At 41.0% G+C, this 24,061-nt stretch overlaps 1 protein-coding gene across 9 annotated transcripts in view; it reads right to left on the bottom strand.

Annotated features, from left to right (window-relative positions):
- Positions 1-212: 212 nt before the first annotated feature.
- Positions 213-24,061, bottom strand: part of LOC107512341 (urea transporter 1) — a 40,497-nt gene continuing 16,648 nt past the window's right edge. For 4 of the 9 annotated variants that reach the window (XM_036230006.1, XM_036230004.1, XM_036230007.1 and 1 more), the window contains exons 3-11: positions 21,664-21,818; positions 18,516-18,672; positions 17,884-18,073; positions 15,464-15,592; positions 13,524-13,716; positions 11,036-11,183; positions 10,697-10,831; positions 5,541-5,590; positions 3,652-3,888 (exon numbers count right to left, since the gene is read on the bottom strand). In XM_036230006.1, coding sequence (XP_036085899.1) covers positions 3,715-3,888; positions 5,541-5,590; positions 10,697-10,831; positions 11,036-11,183; positions 13,524-13,716; positions 15,464-15,592; positions 17,884-18,073; positions 18,516-18,672; positions 21,664-21,810 — 1,323 coding nt within the window. In that variant the 5' untranslated portion in view covers positions 21,811-21,818 and the 3' untranslated portion in view covers positions 3,652-3,714. Of the gene's footprint in view, positions 3,889-5,540; positions 5,591-10,696; positions 10,832-11,035; positions 11,184-13,523; positions 13,717-15,463; positions 15,593-17,883; positions 18,074-18,515; positions 18,673-21,663; positions 24,042-24,061 lie in introns of those variants that run through there. The other 5 variants (XM_036230011.1, XM_036230010.1, XM_036230009.1 and 2 more) reach the window with 2 other exon arrangements.

Below are 24,061 nucleotides of genomic sequence, written 5' to 3'. Positions count from 1 at the left end.
CTTATGTATCAAAATTAAATCATTAATTGAAATGAGAAACATAATTAACTATTGAGAATCAGAAACTCAAGAGAATGGACAAGTACATTTTCTTCCCCAGAGGGCACATCTACACAGAAAGCCAAATAGCTTGTGAGTACAGGACCTGACAAAGGGCATCAGCTGCTTGATCTAAAAGATTAAATTTCCTAAACCTTGATACCCCAGCACAGCCATTTCCACCACAGAGATCTTTCCTCTAAACACACCTGCCAATGCTTTCTTCCAACTCCCAAGCTATAGTGGTTAATCTGCTACCCCATCAGATATAAACTTGCTTTGGATATGTTAACATGCATTCAGTTAATACTCAGTAAGGTTAAGGTCAGACCTGGAAGCAATCTTTTAGATGACTGCATGGATCCGCTCAGATCTATTATATGTATTTTATAGTTCAATTTTAAGAGTTGTGAAAGCAGACTCTTATAGGACTTATATTCACCTCTTTAAAAGTCTATTACTTACTATATTTGTTTAGATTCCTTCAGGATCTGATTTGCTGATTGTTTAAGCAAACAGAACTCTGTAGCCTGAAGGCTAAGAACCTTCTGATAGTCTGAGGGGTTGTCATGCAGGTTCAAGAAAGAGATTTAGCTCTAAGGATTAAAGCCTTTTGGAAGGAAATTGTCAGGTGAGGGGGAAGGCCACAACATTCATATGCACAAATTCATGTTCTATACTTAACAGCAAAAGTTTCCTTGCAATGTTTTCTGTAAGTAGCCCCCTTGGAAATTCCTCATCTTCCATGGAGCTTAACCTTCTATCTCAACATGTTTTGTGCTAATCAGGTGTCATGGGAAACAAGCAGCTTGGCAAGTGTTAACTCCTACAGGTATACATTGTCTGCGGTCTGTAGCAGAAGGGCCTCCAAATGTTTTCTCTGTTTTCTATCTTAGACCAAAAGGGACATTTAATGACCGTATCATTCTTATAAATTTATTACCTTGAAACCATAGGCAGGAGAGCCTTTGTGTTGACAGAGGGCACTGCAATGGGGCCAATCCATTGTGGCTTCGATTTGTTTCTGGTTTGGGCTGCTTTTGAAAATTGTTGGAGTAAATTTCCATTCCTACCATGCCTTCTTTCAAGTTTGCTAACCATGGATGGAAGAAAGAGAAAGAGAAGTGCTTGGGATGACAGACACAAGCATAGGCCAAGTGGCTTGTCCTAGACAACTGACCCCTGAGGGATGCCATGGCCCTGCTGGGGTGCCCAGGACCTGTCTGGGAACGCACAGAAGCTGACTCTCTGGACTTTCATCTCTAGTGTTAGTAGCATGCCCTGAACCTCTGTAACTGTCCTCAGGAATCCATTCTCCTTCCTGAGTGAGGAGAATAATGATAATTAAAAGGCTTCCCTAGGGTGGGGGTCCCCAACTACCCAGCCATGGACTGCTACAGGCCCGTGACATGTTAGGAACTGGGCCGTACAGCAGGAGGTGAGAGGGTGGAGCTTCATCTGTATTTGCAGCCACTTCCCAGCGTTAGCATCACCACCTCAGGTCCACTTCAAATTATCAGGCGTTAGGTTCTCATAAGAGCACCGGCTCCTGGTGCTAAAAAGGTTGGGGACCTCTGCCCCAGGGGTTGGACTCATAAATCTGAAATTGAACAGGCTTTGCTCAAATACATCTGGTGCTATTACCAAGTATAAAAAAGGAATAGGATTCTATCACCTCAAGATATAAGCAACACATACTTAGGCTTGTGATTGTTAATATATACAATAGCCATAAAAGGCATGCATGACTTTTAAACAAAATCTACGTAAAACTCTGCTTCGAGTATAATTTATTTGTATTCTTACATAGAAATTTGTTATACAAACAATAGGAAAAATACAAGTGCTCCCTAAGAAAACTCATAAAATACCGAATTTCAAGATAATACTTAGTAACAAAAATAGCTTGAGGAAATACCATTTACATTAGACAATGTAGGAGGCTTTAAAATGTTTCTATTTACAAACCTGCGTGAGCACAGGGGTGGAAGGTATGTAATTAGCACACTAGATAGAGTTTCTTCTGAAGGTCACCTTGGAGACATTTTCGAGGTCTCTTGTTCACTCATCCACCTCCCAGGTTCTTCACACCTGGTTGTCTTTGGTTATGTTTGCTTGTTAGTCACCTGTCCCCTGCCCCCAACTCTTTTTTCACAAATTCCCTAAAAAGGGAGATTTCAGTTCAAACACTGAAAATTTAGTTTTTCCACAGGAATATACATGACTATGACAGCTGCAAATTCATGGTTTCAAAAGGCTTTGGTCACAAATTTTTAAAATAGGAACAATGATTGTTTGTTTTCCTGAGAAAAGGAAGAAGTGAACTTCTCCCTGAAATATTTGTATGTTTATTTCCCTTTTTATATTTATTCAATCAGCGAACTGTGTATTTTGCTCTGAGCACTGCAAACCCAAAGGGAAAAAAACCTTTAGGATTCCATAGTTTCACTTTTTGCGTCCTCCAAAATACTGAACTGATACATCCTGAAGTGGAAGGTGATGGCAAAATTTTCTCTCACCATCTTCAGCAGATTTGATTACAGAATCCTTATAGAACTGACAACCTTTAAATTTAAAAAAGGAGAATCCTTTATCTGTATTTCTTTTTGGTGATTCAAATACCATTGGTTTCTGAGTGAGAATATTGTGAATGTTTAGAAATAATAATTTTTTTTTTAAGTTAGAGATTCAACAACTTCTAAGATCCCAGAAGCTATCTGACCTTAACCGTAGCCTTTATAACATATAGACATCCTCAGACGAACTCAGAATGTAACTTTAAAGGGCTCTTGGATGTTGATGACTTACTTCTATGCATTGGTGGCACTTATAAAATCAATTTAAGGATTAAAGTAAAAATAGTCATGCTGAGTATTTTATAAAAATGTAACTTTTCTTTAACATCTAGGAACTAACCCAGGAGCTTCTCTTATTTTCTTGAATTGAAGATAAATTCATTCTCATAAGATAAAGATAATAAACTCTAAAAAATCCTTTGCAATCTCCAACAAACATAACAATACAGAATCATTTTGACTGACAAAAACCGTTTCTTCCTAATGTGGCTCTGTCAGCATGAAAAAGCCCAACCATCTCCTGCAGGGGAATGCCTCCAGCACAGTGACAGCATCGAGGTCACCCTGTCGAGGAGCCGAGAGTAAGCTCAAGGATCTGCCTGCACTCCTGCGATGCGTGACTTACACATTGATTTTCACAAGCCAATCTGCTTATCTGAGAATTCTGGGTTATCTTTGATTTTGTGACCATGAATGCCATTTCCTTAAGGCTTAACTGGTTTATAGAGCTTAATTTTTAATACTGTTACGTTATCTTACCAACCGAACACCGAGAAAATATCAATAATTAGCTTCAGTCTCACTTCCTCTTTCCGCTGGAACATTTTGGCTTTGTAAATATGTGACAGTCCCAGCGCCAATGCCCTACGAGGATTTAAAATTCCCTTGCCAGAGCACTTCGTCTGGCTGTGTCTCTCACATGTTTAGGGTTGTTCCTGAAGTCTAAACAAAAACTACCAAACAAGCAAAAGAACATCGCCAATGGGTTAGTATGGATGTGATTATCGGTGAAAAACAACAGTTTGCAGAGACCTCCGAAGTCAGCTAGAGCAGTTGGTCGGAAATGACTTGTGACCATGGCTGTGGATGGGGCTTGCTCTCACAGAGGGCTTTCAATTATCCTTTTCTTGACTTGTAGGTAAAAGATGCGGTTTTCTTCAGGGTAAGTGACTTTACTGAGAGGCATTTTATAGATGTTGGGGTTTTTCGTGGTCAGCAAAAGGAACAGTAATGTGGCCAAACAGAAGGCCCAGGTACCAGACGGCAATCCAACCTGAGGAAGAAGAGACAAACCACACACTCCTTTGAGATCCTGTCAGGAAGCTAATCATCATAAAGCGTCACCGTTCACTCTATTCTCACGCTGCCCTGGGGAACGAGTCGCTGGGGACATTGCTCTGGACTCTGCTTATGCCCACTGAGACTAAGATGTCTGTGCATTGAGCAGGCGAAATGGCATCATCCATCCTTTAGGGTAGTCACTTATGTTTCTATCTTGTAAATCTTTTTCTTTCTCTCATATATTCAGACTTCTGATGCCATACGTATAAAGATGATACTTGGAACACAGAGATGACACCCAGAAAACCACCTATGGCTCCTGACTATTCATTACATCCACTAGGGCCTCTTTGATTAGTTCAGCCCATGGGGACCACTCTCCCCTTGATTTCCCCCCATACTAGGTCTTAAACTTCACTTGCTTTACTTCTTTCACTCTATCTCCCCAATAGACCTAAGCTCCTTGTGGGTCTTTCTCCTGTGCTAACCATGGCAACTCATGCAGTTCTGAGCATGTGCCCCACACGTGGTGAGGTCTGGCCCTATGCATGGACCTCCTGGGTGTGGTGGTACCCACATTTGTCTGCACATCAGAATGATCTGGAGGGTCAGATGCCCATGCACCATACCAGATCCGTTCTATCAGAAATGCCAAGGAACAGGGCCTAAGGTTCTGTATTTTTCAAAATCTACCTAGCTGACTCTGTTGTGCAGCTTGTCCAATTCTGGTCCATAGACCAATGTCTGTGAACCTTTGTTAGCCCTTCAATGCTCTAAAGTACTCCCCCATCATGCCTGTAATGGTGCTTTGCCTTTCCACCAGAGAAAGAGTCTCCAGAGGACCCTCCCAGACAGACCCTCTATGTTGCTGTTGAGGGGGCTAGGTACTGTCTTGACTCACTAGCCGCCGGAACCACACTGACATGGCCCGAGCTATCGGAAACTGGCCCTGCATCACCTGCAATGGTGGGCGTAGAAGAGAGAAAAAATTTCAGGACACTGGGAGGTGGGGATCTTGGAACAGTCAGGGGATGCTGGGCTCCTCACAGGAGGGGGAAGACAAGGGCAAAGGCCAGGTTGGCACTGAAAAGGAAGGCGAACGAGTGGCAGGAAGCACTTAATGGGCAATGATTTTGCCTATTAAATAATTCAGCCCAGACATGGGTCTGAGTAAGTCTCATTGATGACTGACTGGAGATTTTAAAAAAGACAAAAGATATAAAAACTATTGAGTCGAATAAAAATAAAAAATATGGGTCTGTAGCCAATTATCCTTTTCCTCCCTTTCCTGCTTTCTCTACTACTACTATATAGTCCTGGCTTTCTGTTTAAGTAAAAGATATCCTAAGGTCAACTTTTTGACACTAAGAAACTTGATAATATGTAATATGACCTAAGTTTCACCTCTTTAAGTCAAGCAATTTGATATTCTTAACAAGCCTGGTAATTGTAATTAGGACTAAAATTGACTGTGATGCTGGAAGGTGAGTGAGGACAGACAGGTGCAGGAGAAGGGAAAGTCGTGGTTGTCACGATCATGGATCCTGCCGTGGGACACCACCCACGCGGACTTCAGGAGGGTTTCCATATCACTGAAAACTAATCACTCATGCTGATGAGAAAATGAGATTAAAACAAACTCACCACAGCCATCAGGTGTGTCATGCCGATTCCAAGGTAGGCAGTGAACAGGGCTACAAAAAACAAACAAACAAATAAACAATGCTCGGTAGATTTCATTTCATTACAAGACAGACTGCTTCCTGGTATAAATCCCCTGGAATGTAAACCGCATTTGCCACCTAGCTCAGTACCCTGCTTTCAAGTAGGAGCTCAGAGCCAGCAGCTCTGGGTTTGAATCCAGGCTCCAGCACTTAGGAGTGTGGTGGACTGTGTTTAAACTTTCATTTCCTCACTTGTACACGGTGGTAATAAGAATACTTCTCTCGTGGGGCTGATGTGAACACGAAAGGAGAAAACGCTTGGGCTTAGTAAGGACTCAGTGAAGGTAGCTCTTCTGCGGTTACTGTTTTGTTGTGGTTATTGCTGATACTTAAAGAAACGGCCTTCTATGGCAAATAAAGTTCCCTGTTATTTAACACAAGTGCAGGTGAATTAAAATGAAACTTATAAATGTATCTCGAGATAGTGTGGTTTCCATTGCATCTAGGATTCTCATATTAATTTTAGAATTTGCAGTTATAAAAAATCATGGTATTAACAGATAAGCAGATAGTAACTCAAAGATCAGCAGAAACTAAATGCTAACTTAGGATTCCTCCTCAGAATAATTTTCCAAATACCATTAATACTGGCGCATAAGTCAATGAATAAACATGCTATTTTAATTTTTATTTATTCTTCTTTTTAAAAAATTGTATTAGTTTCAGGTATATAGTGCATTGGTTAAACATTTATATAGTTTGTAAAATGATCCCCCTAATTGCTCCTTCTCTCCTCTGGCTCTCCACCTAGCCATTACAGTAATGCTAACTGTATTCCCTATGCCGTGCTCCCCATCCCCATGACTATCTATGAGCTACTAATCTGTACTTCTTTAACCCTTCACCCCATTCTCCCGGTCCCCTAACACCCCTCCCCTCCATCCGTCACCAAATTGTCCTCTATATTTATGAGTCTGTTTTTGGTTAGTTTGTTCTTTTTGTTCCTTAGATTCCACATGTAAGTGAAATCTTATTTATCTTTCTCTTAAAATTTACGTTGAGTGAGCACAAATCTTAGAGTAGGTAATTTGAGTGTATGTGTGACTTTCAATGTCAAACTACAAAGACAAAGGTCTCAACTAGTGAATCACAGCCACTTGGGCCTTTAGCACTCATTGTTAGACACACTCACCATCTAGTCTTCCTGTCCAGTAAGGGACCATGTCAGCTGCCTTGGGGGTAGGGTAGGAGATGGTAGGAAGGACTCTTGTGATCCTCGTTTTCATCCTTTTATCTATCTATCTATCTATCTATCTATCTATCTATCTATCATCTATCATCTATCTATTATCTATCTATCTATCTATCTATCTATCTATCATCTATCATCTATCTATTATCTATCTATCTATCTATCTATCTATCTATCTATCTATCTATCTATCTATCTATCTATCTATCATCTATCTATCTATCTATCTATCTATCTATCTATCTATCTATCTATCTATCTATTATCTATCCATCTATCATCTATCTATATCTATTATCTCTCATCTATTTATATGTGTTTTATCCTGGTGTTTATTTGCTCAATTGTATACCTAATTCTTTCATATCTGAACTATCTCATGCTGGTGGGAAAAGCATACTTTTGGAAACAGTTTGGGCTTCAAATCCAAGCTCTGCCATTTTGTTTGTTGTACAACAAATCACTGAACTTCTCAGAATCTAGTTTCATCCTCTGTAAAAAGGGAACATGGAGATGCGCTTTACAGAGAGGTGATAAATGTCAAATGAAATCATGTATTTTCATAAACAACAGCTGTAAACTCATCTGTCACCATGGGATTGAGATACAGCTCTGAGCAGAAGGATGCTACAACTTGGGGAGGAAGGATTTCTGTGCTTGGTTTCAACGTGTCATTCTTTTTATTCTATTTCGTTCATTTATTCACTCAATGAATATTCACTGGTCCTTGGCCAGGCACTGAGGACACTCGGTCCCTGCTCTCTTGAGTACCAGCTCTTCTACAGCACATCTCCTAAGCACATGAAATCTTATTGCTCTTTCTCTCCTATTTATACCTATTGCACTTCTCAGGTAAAACCTTGGCACTTAAGTCTCATACTCTTATGCTGTTTCAAAGTGATCTCCACCTCCAAGTTGCTTTTCTCTCCACAGTATGAGTGTCAAACTATCTAATGGTAGCTGCTCATCATTTAAGACTTGCCGAGTTGGTCTGGGAGAGCCCTCATTAGAGGTGAAATTCCATACACCACGGTGTGTACAGGTGATGACCCTGACAGCGGTCTGCACAGCTGAGAGAGAGGGAAGGCCCTTGAGTGCCGAAGGGAAAACTGCATTTCTGCTCTTTACAATGTCCTTCTCAGAGGACCACCATGTGTGAGTCCTGCTCTGATAACCCAACCATGAAAAAGAGATACGAACTGTGTTTACAGTTTGCACTGATAAAATAACAAAATTGAGAAATTTCCTGCCCATGCAGTTTCTGGCTGAGAGGCAGCACTTCCAGGTCCTATTAGAGTTCCCAAAGTCTTCTTTCTGATAACTCCCTATGAACTAATAAAAGAGAACTTCTGTAATAAGTATCTGTTATTTATTTACCTTGGCTGACAAGGCTGTTTTTTTTTGTGTGGCAGTATCCGGTGATGTGGGCAAACTGAACCTTGCTGGGGCATATTACATGTGAGATTTGCTTTACAAGAGGTCCTGGAGATCTGCCTCCAAATTTTATGTTCAAAGATGAAAAACACTGATAGTACCCACTGTGGATGAAACAGGCACTCTAACACGCTGGTGGTGGCAGGGGAAATTGGTATGGCCTTTGTGGGGTGAATCTGACATCTCTCGAAATTAAAATTGACAAAGCTGAGATTTTGGCACGAGGGTCTGGGCTCTTGATTGATTCAATTTACTGTCTTAACCATTACACTAAACTAGTAAAGAACATCTGAGCTACTCAAAGGAAGGCAGGCACGGTAGGCAGAATCAAAGTCCCCAAAGATATCCCTGTCCTAATCCCTGGAACCTGTAAGTATGTAACCTTACATGGCAAAAGGAACTCTGTAGTGGAGACTAAGTTAAAAATCTCGAGATGGGGAGATTATTCAAGTGGACTCAGTGCAATCACAGGGCCCTTCTAAGAGGGAGGCGAAAAAGTTATATCCAGAAAGTCGGATGGAGGGTTATTACTGTCTGCTTTGTACTCTTCTGTATTGATTGCATTTTTGCTTTTTGTTTTGTGCAATAAGTCTGTGCTACTTCTATAATAAAGAAAATAATGAAGATTCTCCTGCTTTGGGGAAATACATTCACGCACATCTTTGGCTTTATTCTTTTCTATGGTCTGTCAAGACCTCATCAATAACTCTCATGACCAAAATAGTTTCTGCTTGATTTCTAAGGATGTACTCAGGCTGTCCACATGCTGACCCATACGATCCTCTTCACCAACTAGGATTCTTGCTCTTAGTATTTAGGACTTATAGAAAAGCCAGCTTCTCTAGGAGGTACTTCCTGATGATTCTGAACCACAACATTTGCTTGAGAAACTCGTACTGTAGATGTTGCCTCGTTTTGCTATAAACATTGTATAGTTTCCCATGGGCTCTCTCTCTTACTTACCCAGCTTCTGACCTTGACTATTACACTCTGTGCAGGGACCATCTGGAATCTAAAGCTTCAAAACCCCTAGCTCTTCTTAGTACTATCTGTGTTGTATCATGAGTTTTAATATGTATTTGCTGCTACTGCCAACCCAGAACAATAAAGGCAAACCCTCCAAACAAAGGTTTGAAACCTCGAACTAATCTCAGAATAAAGATCCTAACCTAGCTGAGCTTAGGTGGCCATATGATCACTGTATAGCCTTTCCTTTTGCCCTAAGCTTGTGAACAAATATGAGAGAATGGGTGAAAAGTTTTGATATACTAGGTGAAATAGCTGTGTAACTGCAAAGAAACTGGCAAAGTGACTTGTAAATGGCAACACCACAGCAACCTGAGTTTTGCTAACTTTGCTACAGCATAAGAAAATCAAAATAGAACGAGGCCTTAGGAATCCTTGGTCCCATTCCACCTCCTGCCCAGTGCAGGAACCCATTCTAAATCCTGCCTGATGTGTGGTTGGTCCACCATTTTAATAATGGCTTAGATACCATGGATTAATTAATCTGCGATAAACTGACTCTAGACAAATATTTCCATTAGATTAGAAGTAACTTCTACATATTCCGCTATCCCTCCACCCCTTAGTCCTCCAGGGAGTATCATTCCCTTTACTCTAGCACATTATCCTTTTACTTGTATTGAATTAGGGACACTAGAGGCTACGGGAAAATAAACCTTCCCTCATAATGGCCTGAGAAATCGATTAGCTTTTCAAATCCAAATCACCTAAGGTCTGTATTCACCAAATGCCAGAAGCAGAGTAGTATGGGGGGAACTCGGAGGCTATCGCCAAACGGGGATTCTGGGTTTATATTGACCCCTGATTGGCTGGATGCCCTTCAGCGCATCACTTTATTTTCCTAGTCTTAGTACTGTAACAGTAAAAAGAGAAGGATGGAGTGGAGATCTCCAGAACCCATTCTAGTACTGACAGGCTGAGTCTGGCTAGAATACCAGTCAGAAATGATTAATATAGCGGTTCTCAGAAGATGGTCTCTAGAGCAACCCACTTTGCACTTGGTTAGAACTGCAAACTTTTTCCTCCAGGTAATTCTGTGCATTCAAGTTTGAGAACAGCTGGATTAATGTGATTCTCAAAGGGCCACATGGAAACCTACCTGATTCATCAGGGGAAATGGCTCTGTATTTAGCTTATTTCCCTTTTGTTTCTTGGGTCAAATAATTAGTATGAAGAGACAAGCTGAGTTTCTATCCCACAACATATACATACTGTAAAACAAGCAGTCTTGTTTTCACAATAACCACTGTGATAGGCAGAGCCAACTTGAACACCCCCAAGAGGGGATGCCACACACTTACATAGCAGGGGCCCCAAACCGGGACCCCAGCCCTAACTTCTCATGCAGTCCTTTTTTACTCTTTGTCCTGGGTTTTGATCCCATAGTCATAAGCAACCTTCCTTTAGATGCACGGGATACTCACCGCAGGCAAGAGCTAGGAGGTGGGTTTGCCAGGTGAGTGCCATGAACATTCCTCCAATTGCAATGCAGGCCAGAGAGCTGTTCAAACCCCAGCTTCCAAAGTAGATGTCCTCAAATGGAGCCGAAAGACTGAGTGCTGTTAGGTAAGACAGGAGGAGTCAGAGCTGTGGACAAAGGCAGGGTGCTCCGGAAGGAGTCTGCGGGTGGCGGAAATATCTTAGAATCCTATTGGTTCCTTGGAAGTGGAGACCTCAAGAAAGGTCTGGGGGACAGAAGATGCCCGAGACAACACCTGGGGTGGAGGAGGTGCTCAATGCTTGGCAAGGAGTCTTATCCTTACCTGCTGCTATCCCCAGCAACGACCCGATTGTTGCGTGCAGGCACATGATTGGGGAGGAGAGCAGGATGGCGCATAGGAAAATGCTTCCTGCCCACAGATTGTCACAACCATATATCTGACCAACACCCACAGGCAGGGATTTCAATAACTGCAAAAATAATTTAGGAGATAAAGTCATTAAAACAACCGGACAGAAACCCATAAGGGGCCCACAAACACATATAAAGTAATTTTCAATTTAGCATATTTTACTTTTCAAGATCAGTGTTATTAATTTAAAAAATCCTCTCTGTCTCTTTACAGAAAAATCCCAGTCATTTTTCTGCTTTATCCCTAAAGACAAACAGCCCTTTCCTGGTGGACACAGAGCATGCCTTCTCAAAATTCCCCCTTCGCTCACTGGCTCCCCTGCTTGCACTGACACTTGGCCTTGGTAGCTGATAAGCTCCCAGTGTGGTGTCCTTGTCCCCATGGCGAGGATCTGCCACACCTCCCAGTGAGGATGGCAGGACCACAGCTTACACTTCTCGCTTTCAACTGCCAGCAGTGCTGAGGCCAATCCATGCATGCATCTCTACAGTCCATAGAAATATTGCTACTCTCATGCAATTTGGTGGTTAAAGGTAAAAGGCCAGAGTCCCAAAGTCAGGTTATCTTATTTACAACTCAGAAATAATTGTCAAGTTCACAGATCAGGACCATATTTACACTTTTGTTGTTAAAGAGAACATGTATGAATTTAAACTGAGATATCCTTAGCTTATTCCAGTTATCAACAACTGTCAGTCCTCAAAACACAAGAATACATATATATTCACACTTCTACTTTCTGGCTGAGGCCTGAATTCAGCTCATGGCAGTTCTCAAGAAGGTAGCGACTCTGATACAGGGAGGCCCAGCTTTGGCACAAGGAAGTGTCCTCTCCCTTCATGCATTAGGCTGGATCTAACGCTGGCTTCCAAACGCTGGTTTGGTCCTTGCTCGGTGCATAGGATCATACTATGAGTTTAATTCTACTCTAAGGTGGGCCCTAAATTCTTCTAGCCCCTTCTGTATCTTCCTATCTACACAAAATCATTTCCTATTTCTTCTAGACTAGGGAATCTGACACAGGCAAGCCCAGCAGAACCATCCTTGAGGTGGCCATGGAGGTGGGGAGCTGGGTGAGATGAGAAGGAAATAAGGTGCTGACATTGGAGTGGTAGTTCAGAGGGAGGAGAAGGACAACCCCCCGCCCCGCCCCCCACCACTTCCCCAGATCAACGCTGTTCGTTAGAGCTTTCAGTGATGATGGAGTATTTTGTATCTGTGCTGTCTAATACATGTGGTTACTGAGCAACAGAAATGTGACTAGTGAGGCTAAGGAACTAAGCTGTAAGTGTTCATTAATTTTACATTTAAATTAAAATAGCTATATGAAGCTAATAGCTACTGTATTAGACAGTACAGTTTTAGATAGTGCAATGAATATTATTTCATACTATTATTTTTCATGGGGAGTTATAATACATTTTTGATTTTCCTTCTGAGTTATTTTCAAATGCTCTCATTCGTTTTCTGGACAAGACATTAAAGAGAAGACTAGGTGAGCTCCTCGTAATTGCCCAACACAGAGGACAGTGAGAGGTGTTTTATAACCTGATAGTAGGGATAGCCAGTCTTTTTGCATGGTAGGAAAGGTAAGGTTTCTTTGGTTTTCTTCTGATTTCAAGTGTTCCTTCCTTTTTTTTTTTTTTTCTTTTAATAATCAAGAAACCCGAAACAGATTTATTAAGTAAACTCAGGGAGGAAGAGCTGGAACTTGATTTAGGTTAACCAGGTTTTAAAATTGGTGTTCTCTCTATGCACATCTGTAAAGAGATACATAGTATACAGCCCATGATAGTTCTCAAACTCTGGCCCACGTTACAATTGTTGGAGGAGCTTATTACTACAGATTCCCAGTCCACACTCCCAGAGATTATGATTTAGGGAGTCTGAGAAGTCACTTGTATTGATATTTAAAAAACAATGATTCTGGTGCCCACCAAAGCTGGAGAACCCTGAATTATTGTACATATTCTGTGAGATTGACCACAAGTAAAAACAGAACAGAGAGAGTTTCTACAGTAAGATCTAACAGTAAGCAGTCGGTTCTTTTGATTGGAGGAGGTAGGTCATAGAGGCCTTAGTCCCAGGCTGGAGGCTCCAACACACCCACCTAAATGAGGGTTAAGTTTGTAATAGAATGTCTGATTTCCAATGGAATTAGCACTGCAGATAGGAATAGTAGGGGAAAAGTTGGCTCTGACCAAAAAGTCATTTTAAAAAATCCATTAGAGCCCAAAGCTTTTGAGTAGAACAAATGCTTTAGCTGGCAAGATGAAGACCTCAAGGCCCCTTGTAGAACTGAGTCTCTTTAAGGTTCTGATGCCCATGAACAATAAACCAGGAGGACATTGGGTACTTTTCAGAGTCAGAGGGAATGTGAAGAGATCATGTATCTTACCTGCAGGGCACTGAGGTCAGACCAGGTGACATTGAGAACCGAACTTACAGGCATGAACAATTTGCTTGGGAAGAATGGATTGTAAGGTCCCGTGGCTGAAAGGTACATCGACAGCGCCATGTTGAAGGGCAGGGTGAAGACAGGGAGGTCCCATTTGCACAACACGGTGCTCAATGCACTTGAGAAAAGTGGACTAAAAACAACGATGACAGACCAGAATGGAAGAATATACATGTGACATGCCATGTTGACAGACTAAGTCTCTATAGTATGGAAAGGCTCTGTCTTATCCACAAATATGTCCCTAAGGTGCTGTGATGAAAAACTTTTCACAGAAACAAAAAAACAATTTCCCCGAAACCCAAACACACTTGGGCAGAGTTTTAAGTCCTTGAGCAGCTAGCTGATGGACTGTATGACCTTGGACAAGGCACTACTTCTCAGTTTCCTTGTCTGTAAACTGGGAAATTGGGTTAGCTGGTCTTTTTTGTGCACTTGCTTGTTGACTCAATCAAAAGCCATCACTTTTAACATCAGACCTACAGATTTCTTCGGTCGTGGGAGGGGATGTGCTGAGCATCCACAGGCAAAATCTCCTGCCCTTGAGCCTGTTCATTAGGGCAGGTTGTAAGTTACCTCCAGAGCAGATTGGCTCTGCCGGCAGGTTCTTCTGCACACACAGGGTGGGTGGCCCTCTTGCAGACACTGTTGATAGTGGGCCATACTTTTTGTTTGTGTGGATATGAGTATTTTATAGTCTAAATATGCTACAATAAGAAGAAAATGTTTGCTTCCAAAAAAAAAAAAATTAAGACAGTGTCAACACAGAAATGAATCTAAGTATTCAGGTTTTTTGTTTGTTTGTTTTTGTTTTGTTTTGTTTTGTTTTTTAAAGGTAAAAGGATTAAGAAGTACATACTGGTAGTTAAAAAATCATCATGGGGATGCGAAGTACAGCATAGAGAGAGTATATTGAATAATATTGTAATAACTATGTATAGTGCCAGGTGGGTACTAGATAAATAGGGGGGATCACTTCATAAATTATGTAAAATTTCTAACCACTATACTATACATCTGAAACTCATATAAAATAATATTAATAAAATATTAAATGTCAACTCTAATTGAAAAATAAAAATTAAAAAAATACTCCAGCCCTTCAAAAGAATCAGAAATCGAATTCTGTAAATAATTTTTTTCTTTCTCACTCTGCCATGATGCTGATGTCACTTCTCAGTAAAGAGTTTTTTTGAAGGGCGCAGGGCAGGTAGGTGTGGGGAGTTCATAGAGATGCGGTGGTTCTCAAAGTGAGATCCCTGGATCAGCCATAACAGTATTGCCTGGGAACCTGTTGGAAACCCGAATTCTCAGGTCCCATCCAAGGTGGACTGAATCCAAAACCCTGGAGAGGGGAGCAGCAGTCTGTGTTGCAACAAGCCCTGCAGGTGATTCTGATGGTATGTAAGTCTGAGGACCACCCATGTAGTGAGTGGTTCTCAACTTTAGAACTCTGTGGGAAACTTTAAAACTCTCAAAGCCCAGGCAACACCCCTAACCAAGACCGATTACATCAAGATCTTGGGGGAGGGTGAGGTATGTATGGAGGGCCATATACACCAGTGTGTTTTAATGCTTCCTCTTTCCAATACACATAACTAGAATCTAAATTAATTTTTTTCTAAAATATTGTGTGGATATTAGCATTTTATGTTCTAAATATGCTACAATATCCATAACATAAAATTTACCATTTAACCATTTTAAAGTGTGCAGTTCAGTGGCACTAAGTATATTATACAATTGTCGCCATCATCCATTCACAGAACATTTTTCGCCTTGCAAAACTGAAACTCTGTACCCATTAAACAGTAACTCCCCTTTCCCTCCATCCCTTACACGTTTTTTAAAAGGCATTGTGAAAACTGAGTACAACTTACCAAGTCATGGACATAGCCGATACAGGGAATAAGAGCCACCAGAAATAGTCTCCGTTCTTTGAAAAGACAGCCATGAGTATTCCCACCAGGGTGGCATTGTAGCCATGCAGGCCTGCTGCAATTGCTGACCTGTGGGCAAGAGGCACAGCATGGCCATTTCCTGCGTGGACACTGGCTGGATTGACACATAAGTGACACTTGTAAAGTCCAGATTATATTCTCATTAGAAAATGAGATTATATTTAGAAATTTATTTCAAAGTCTATAGAAGACAAATACTAATGAAAACGTGAAAAAACAAAATATACATAGAAAAAAATACAAATGCGCATACAGAACAACCCCCCACAGAGGCATCATAGCTACATAGAATTCCAGCTCCTGGGGGAGAGAGGGAAACCAGCAAGGCAACGGGTTCTGCTTCCTTTCAGCCTTTCTTTCTGGAAGTTGCTATTGATTTTAAATCATTAAGGGCCTCTGACTTGAACAGAGCTTTTAGATGAAACCGGAAATCTCACTGATTTCCTCGGTGAGAGATAAAAGATTCTTGAAATGTAAATTCACTTCACAGTGTCTTTGATCTTATAAACATTAATCTTCCAGCTTAGCATATATTTCCATCTTTCTGTGTTTTCATTTTGTTGTCTCCAAATATACATTTCCAAGTTATTGGGAAGAAAAACAATTTCTTTTCTTTTACTTGGCAAAGTACTCCATTTAATTGGGTTCGTATTTAGCACCAAATTCTTTCTTGGATTCCTATCTGCTTCTCACTTCTAACAGTTGCCTAATGGGTAAGGTTCTACTCCTGGTCCAAATGGTTCCTATGCCACAAGTGAGAAATGAAACTATATACACAGAATGAGCCCCCAGGCTGACAAGCCATGCCCCACAGGACTCTAAGAGTTGGTAACTTCTGGCACCATGAAAAACCCAGCATTCAGGGTTGAAGTCTGCAGAGACCATGGCTGTGAAGATGAGGAAGTGAGTGAGTAAGATCAAATGCAGGGCCTGACGGGGAGGTGAGGCAGCCAGTGAGCCATACTACAGGGGTGGCCGAGGATGGAGTGAGAACTTCTTCTTGGCTTGTTGTCACTGGAGCAGGGGGCACCCGTGCAACAGCGAGATGACGTCACTTCTTGGTGAGAGTGTTAGAGGTGGGACTCCCTGTTCGAAAGTCCTTGTCTACCTTAAATAATCCTTTGGGACACGTGGGAGGCGATGTATTTTTATTGGCTTACCCCAGGAAGTGGAGAGCAAATGCAAAGACATATGCTCTCAACAGCTGACTTTCAGAATTAATGCGTGAGTTTGATCAACAAATTTAATGGCAATGTCTACAAGTTGTGGGACGCCGTGGTTAAAGCAATGACAAGATGTGTATTCACTTAAACCACAGGATTGCTAGTTTAATGTGGTCCTTTTAGGACCAAGGAAAAATGAGAGATTTGAAAACTAGCACAAATACATATGGCTTATCTTCTGAAAAATCCCTGAGAAGGAAAATGGGTCAGCTTTCACTGGAGCAAAGCAATGAGGAAATACTGGATGTGGCACAGTCCTGGCTCACACCTCAAAAGTGGAAAGACCATTTTTTGATGTGCATTGGAATAGGGTTTAGACTAAGACACAAAATCACCCTGTACAGAGAACAAATTAGTCATATTGGACCTGATGGGAAAGCAAGCATTTGCTGATTCTCTCCTCAAGAATCTCCTTAGGCAACTTACTGTAAGAGTTACAGGAGCTTAGTTGTGTAATGACAATCCATTGGGGATCACACATTGAGCTTGAACCCTTGGAAGACCAGCAGCCTCCCTGAAGAAACTGGCTAATCAGAAGCCTCCTACACCCCTGGTGGGAGTCAGCTTGTCACTTCTTCAATGACAGATCAATTTATAAAGTATGTGCTATTTCTAACCTAACACACAGTTCAGAAGATATCCTAACACTACTTAAATCAGAATTCACTCACTTGGAATTTGTGGTTACTTCTCTTTCTAGAAGCTGAGCTGTGAAGAATAAATTTCCTAAATGAACTATGGAAACAAGATATAATTGGAATTATTAAGCAAACAAGGCTTTTCATGAACTTATACATTTTTGCCCATGTAAAATGCTGACAATGAATAATTGATTGATCACTAAAGAATATCTCTTTAGAATCTCTCCTGGGCATTACTTGTAGCTTTGCACTGCCATGAGAATTGGGCATTATTCAGACTGGCCACGTAGTTACCATGGATAAGAGGCTATAAATCAAATCCCGTCATTTCACTAAAAGCAAATATAAAGAGTCCTGTGGAATAAAGCTTGTTTCTCCTGGGGAGGATGGGGCATTAGTAGTGCTACCCAAGTTCACTGGTTGGCTCTCGTGTTCTCAGAAGCGAGAAGAGCAGGCTTGGATGGCTTGTGCCTACCTGTCCTGACTGAGCAACAGGGCTGTCAGGGTGGAGACCACCGTTCCCACGCAGCCATTGAGAGCCCACCAGGGGTTCTGGACTAGGAGTCCCACCAGAATCAGGATTCCACTGATGGGGTTGTTGACAAACAACACTTGGGATATGCCCCGAAGAATCCAGTCAATGAACTGGAGCACCAGGGGTTTGTCTGAAAGACATGAGATGGGCAAAGGTAAGGAAAGGCAAGGCAAAGGGTACCCATTCTCAAGCTTAGGGTCTCCTCGAGAAAAATCATCAAAATCCCCTCTGATGAAGGTGAGACTTATTTTTTATATTCTTTGAAGCTTTTCCTCTCTAAACCTTTTTTCCCTTTAGTAGCATCCAGATCTTTAAAAGCATCCGGTTTCTTTATGCTCAAACCATGCTGCCCCTACTAGAACTTCAGTTTCGGGAAGCATCAACTGCACTTATTTACCATACAAAAAAATTTGAAGAGGTCTGTAGTTTACTAGATAAAAAATTAAAGAATGGAGAGAAAAAGATAGATAAAATGTAGGTGAATATAACTAAAGATATGAGTAGAAGAACCAGAAAACCATTTCTCCCAAAACTACTTCTCCCATCTCTCCAAGGAATGGAAGTAGAAATACCTTTAAGCCAGTTGGCAAATTCTTTCATATCACCGGTGACATAGCCAAGTGCCCTGGGGAGCCACCTTCTCCCTCGACAGGGTGAAACCTGGTTTTCACCTCGGTCCACTTTAACCACAGTGGGGTTGTCCTCCATGGCTATCTCTTCCTCTGGTTCCTTGAGAGAAGAACAGAGCTCATCAGCACCCTAATGCAGAATACTCCCAATTTTCCATCATTGGGCCTGGTCACAGTACTACAGAGGATGAATTTAAAGGTACTTCATCTGGACCATAACATCCCATGCTACTGAGAAAGCACCATTTTTCTCTTGAAATATCATCTTGGCGATTACTACCCAACTCCAAATTCCATGCTACTTTCGTCATTACTGTCCTTAATGCTACCTGGAGAAGGTTTGGTCTTTGATTTCATATGGTTCAGCTTCTAATTTGACAAACATTTATTGAGCACCTATATCCTGCTCTCAGAGATCTCACTCAGCCTAGTGGAAAAGCCCGAGAAACAGTGAATTTCAACACAATGAATCAAATAACAACATAGAAAGAGCTGACATCGCATTTTAAAGCTTTATGTGGTCCATTAAAGGAACCAGGTATCAGGTTACAAAATGGCACTCACTAATGCAGGCCAACTGGCTACTTTCCAATACAAGTAGCTTTTTGAAATTAAATTTTAATTTTACAAAAAATGCTTTATTTTTAAAAGTTTAAAAGGGAAGAAAAATTTTAAAAAACACTATCAATACAGTGAGAACTCCCTCCTACACACTTTCTAAGTCAAAAAGTGCTTGGATACATCTTCCCGTTAGGCAACTGCTTCAGACATTCTTTATTTTGGGAATTTGTTATTTAAATGTTTTAAAATAAGAATAATCAAGAATAAATTTACACAAAGGTATAGAAACTGGGAAAGATGGAAGTGGACTAAGCTGTGGAAAACCAAAGAGTTGTAATCTAAGAATTGTACAATATAAGCATGTCTAGGGCATGATTACAGTAAACATGCTTCAGGAAAATGCTAATTACATAACCATGACTTGTGTTCCCTACAAGACTCTTCATTTATCATGATAAGTGTGTAGGAAATAGGAAAACACCAACATCATCAAAATATGGTACTCTGTAGATGAAAATGGTCTCATGGTGTCCACGGTAGATACAGAAGAAGAAGATCGATGATCTAATCCCAGAGGTAGGCAAAGGGAGAAACACAATGGCAAAACCACACAGAACGTGCAAGAAAAGCCAAGATGCACAGTCAGGTAAGTGTGAAGTAGGAGAACACCAATACCATCAGACTCCAAAAGACGTAACTATGGAAAGTTGAAGCCAAAGGCCCATAAGACATGACCAAGGAAATACCCAAAGCCCATGAGGATAAATCAGCTCCCCTCCCTGTGGCCAGGCTGTGAATAACTGTGAATAGGCAGTAATCATGGCTGCTTTGGCCTCCAACATAGTTCCATTTACTATAGCCAACAAATAGGTATTACCGGATAATAAAGTTATGCCTTTTTCTTTTTGTAATCTTGACTCTAGTTTTGCATTCTGTTAATTGTGTGGAAATCAATGTGGATAACTGATTTTTTTTATTAAGTAACAATTATCTTTTAATTGTATTATTCCACTGCCCAACCAACCATCCTGCTTTACATAATGGTGAACCATTAATCATGACACAAAGTAGAAGGTATTTATGGAACACAGTCTAGACTAAGCTCATTTTGTCTTGGCAAAATAGTGTTAGACTCTAGCCTTTGTGAGACTTCCAATGAATCTTTTCATTAATGAATTCTTAAATTGAAAACTGCTAGAGGTCAAGAGTCCAAACTAAGTCTATAGGGAACTAATTGCCTCCAGAGTGAAACATGTAAAACTGAATTATTAAGTAATTATGAAAAATCACCTTTTATTTCATAATCTATATGATGGCTATAATTTATTTTCAAGTATTTCTTTCTTTAAATTCCATAACTAAAAATATTGCTTGGTAAGCCCCTTCCTCAGCTATAGTGACTCATTTTCAGAGCCTTGCTAACTTATGAGAGGCATCAGGCTTCAGACCAGGCAACGACAAGAAAATCAGGATCAACTGCCTTGAGTTTCTGTAAGTGAGATCAGGTTCTACTAAGGCAGCATTGAATGAAATCATTAAAGTGTCATTTTCCAGCAAATACAGAAACAATTAGGTATATGAGTTGCTCCTGGGTGAACAAATTCATGTTCTTAAAGTTTCCAGTCTATATTTATTTATTTTACAGGGATTTAAATGCACTATCACCTCAGAGATTTTGGAGATACAGATACAAAACCTGATATTATAACTGGCCTGACGTGATTGGGAACCTGAATGACCTGAGTTCCCTGCGGAGCCTCCCAAAGTTAAAGATTGAACCCTTTTGTTCGAAACCACAGCCCAATGTGAAGCAGGCTCGTTGCTGTTTGTTTATTGGGTATCCACATATTGGTAGGTAGGGCTACTGTGTCCTGGTCAGAGGGGTCTCTTACTGAGTTGAACAGACGGTTGCTGTTGTGGAGCACCCCGCCTCCCAAAGCCAGTTGTTATGAATGATGGAAGGCTTCCGGAGGACTTGCAAGCCCTGACTACTTGCTCCAGAACTTAGGCATGAGAACTGGTTATGAGAAACCAGTAACTTAAAGGCTGTGGTTCCTCTTCAAATTTTATCACACTAGGCTATATGCATTTCTTCAGAGAACTTTACGAATCCACACATCCTAACCAGGAAGGCAATACAAGGTAATGGAGCAGGGCCCTCCTACTGACTCTTAAACTTCTCAAATCCGACGAACCAGGCCATAAATATCAACTGAAAAAGACAAGAAAATGACAGGAAGAAACTCTAATGAAATAGGAGCAGGATAAGATAAAAACGCCAGACGACTTTTCCCTAGCTTTCCCATGTTATCAAAATTCTGCAGCTCAATCGTTCAACGCCTAAACCAAGATGAGCTCCACGTGACATACTGGACCAAGCCCCATGTGTACCGGGTCAGCCCAAGCCGTGCTGTTCAGCAGAGCATGAGGACCCCGCTTCCCAGGCTCTGTTGAGGAAAGACACACCACCAGATCTTGGGGCGCAGGTGCCGAGGTTCCCAGAGACAGAGGCTGCACAAAGGAAGCGTACCTGTTGTGGCGGCCCACCAGTCAGAGCCCGCTTTAGCTGGAGGAAGCCTCCGCGTGCTGCCTCACCAGCTTTATTTCCAAAGGGGTCCCTCGAAAGAGGACCAGGAGGGGCGCGACCAGCGCTGTCAATCAGAGATGGTCCGTTCATTCTCCTGTCTCTCCGTCCATGACAAAGGGCAAAAAAATACATGAATCAGCAGGACGAGCCCCTGGCTCTGATGAGCACATGAACTGCAAGATGGAGGGAGGCAGGAGCGCACCCCTTGGGTTGTAGGGAGAGGAGAGGTGCCTCCACTCTAACCTATAATTGAGAAGTCATAGAAAAGACTTCTCCATCAACCAAGAGCTCCTTCAGCAAAGAGAGACAATGAACTGACTACAGACATTGAATGCCCACTTTACTTTGCTTAAAACAGAACAACAACAACAACAACAAATGGTGGCAGACCATCCTGTGCAGAGACCAAGAACAGATCTTGTTCTGTGTTTTTCCACCATCAGGAGGTTGGCATATCTGAAGCCTGATCCAGAGAGAGGGGTGGGCTCTCAGCTCCGAAAGGCCTCAGGCAAACTGTTAGGGCTTCATCCTGGGACTGCTAGCCAATGTGACTATTTCCCTCTTTACAAATGTGAGAAAAAGGCATGATGTGGGCTTTATTCTCTGTAATAAGATACTAGTCACACTTTTAACACACAACTAAAGCCTAGTTTAAGAGACAGCTAAATGACAATTTTCTTGTATCTAAATAATAGTTGTGAAATACTGGACATCACATTGTTAAAAATAAATAATTCTTAGTTGCATTCAACAAATGTGGCAGCTTTTTGTTTTCCCTTTTTTTTTTTTTTTAAAAAAAAAAACTTCCATTTCATCCAAGGATATCATTCTTCCTTCAGAGTTCCAGAAAAGTTGTATGTGTGGTATTTCTTTTTTTCTCTTCCTTTTATTCAATTTACTTTTTTTTTTATTGGCTTGGTTTGAAACCTGAAAACTTACACTCTACTAGAGTGACTCAAAACAATCCACAATTGTGGAAAATACTACTGTTATGTCTTGAAAAAAAATTATGTGCGTATGTGTTGATCTGTGATTAAACTATCTAGCTAGTTAAGTACCACACTGATGTGTCTGTGGGTTACAGTATGTATATTTTTGTTTGATAAAGAACAACATTAAGAAGCCCAATGGTAAGACTCTTATCTTATACACAGTTGAAAAAGAAAAAAAAGGAAGAAATAAAAAAGAAAAGAAAGAGACAAACAGGGGAAACCCTTAGCGTAAATGTCTACCACTTCCTGCTCCTGCATGGTTTCTGCCTTTCCTCCGCCACCAAAATCACACACATCTTGAAGAACCACATCTTTGAGCTCAACATCAATATTTTCTTATAGCCAAGAGATGGAAAATTTTGATAGCTAGTTGGAGTCTTAAAGAGCACACAGTTCGAGGCTCCATTTTATAGAAAACTGAGGTTCCAAGTGGAGACCTTCCAAGTTCACTCCGCAGAGTCAGCCTCATGGAATAGGTAAGAACTTGTGGTTCCTTGTCTTCCAGTCTGGAGCACATAAATACCACCGAAGATACTATTCCAGTAAACAAACAGCAACAGAGCAGCTTCTGAATGCCGTCTGCAGCAGGCGCCAGAGCTCGGTGGTGTAGTGGACACAACTTGCCTCCATGGCTTCCTTGAAATAACTCTGAGATGGGGGTTGGACGATGACAAAGGTCTTGGCCATCCCCAGTTTCACCCTATGCCCTTGCTGGAAGCAGTGACTGTTCTGACAAATAAACATTTTTCTGTGCCTCAAAGTAAGCCTCAATCTCCTGTATTGCTGACATATCCACAACAAGGTCTGTGTGTACCTAAGTTAATATCCAGAATATTCTGGAATCTGCTTTCTGGCACGAGTCAGAAAGCACTTCTCATAGCCTAGGTCACCAGTGAAACAAAACAGTGCTTGCTCATCTTTCTAATACAAGGCAATATCAAGATTTCAATCCAACCTGAACATTTCCTATTTTTATTATATAAAATAAAACTCATTCTATTGTCAGTATATGTTAGAAACACATACACAAATATTTTTTTCTATGTCTCAAGTATAGGCACACCTCAGAGATTGCAGGTTCAGTTTCAGATCACAGCAATCAAGTGAATATCACTATAAAGTAAGTCACACGAAATTTTTGGTTTCTCGTTGCATAAAAAAGTTATGTTTATACTACGCTGTAGTTTATGAAATGTGCAATTGCATTATATCTAAAAACGCAATGCATACATCTTAATCAAAAATACGTTATTGCTAAAAAAAAAAAAAAGCGAAACATGATCAGAACCTTAGTGAGTCATAATCTTTTTTCTGGCGGAGGGTTTTACTTTCACTTTATTAAAAACCCC

Source organism: Rousettus aegyptiacus, unplaced genomic scaffold, assembly GCF_014176215.1.
Source record: "Rousettus aegyptiacus isolate mRouAeg1 unplaced genomic scaffold, mRouAeg1.p scaffold_m13_p_12, whole genome shotgun sequence".
NCBI classification, from domain to species: domain Eukaryota; kingdom Metazoa; phylum Chordata; class Mammalia; order Chiroptera; family Pteropodidae; genus Rousettus; species Rousettus aegyptiacus.
This window is presented reverse-complemented; position numbering and strand designations above follow the sequence as displayed.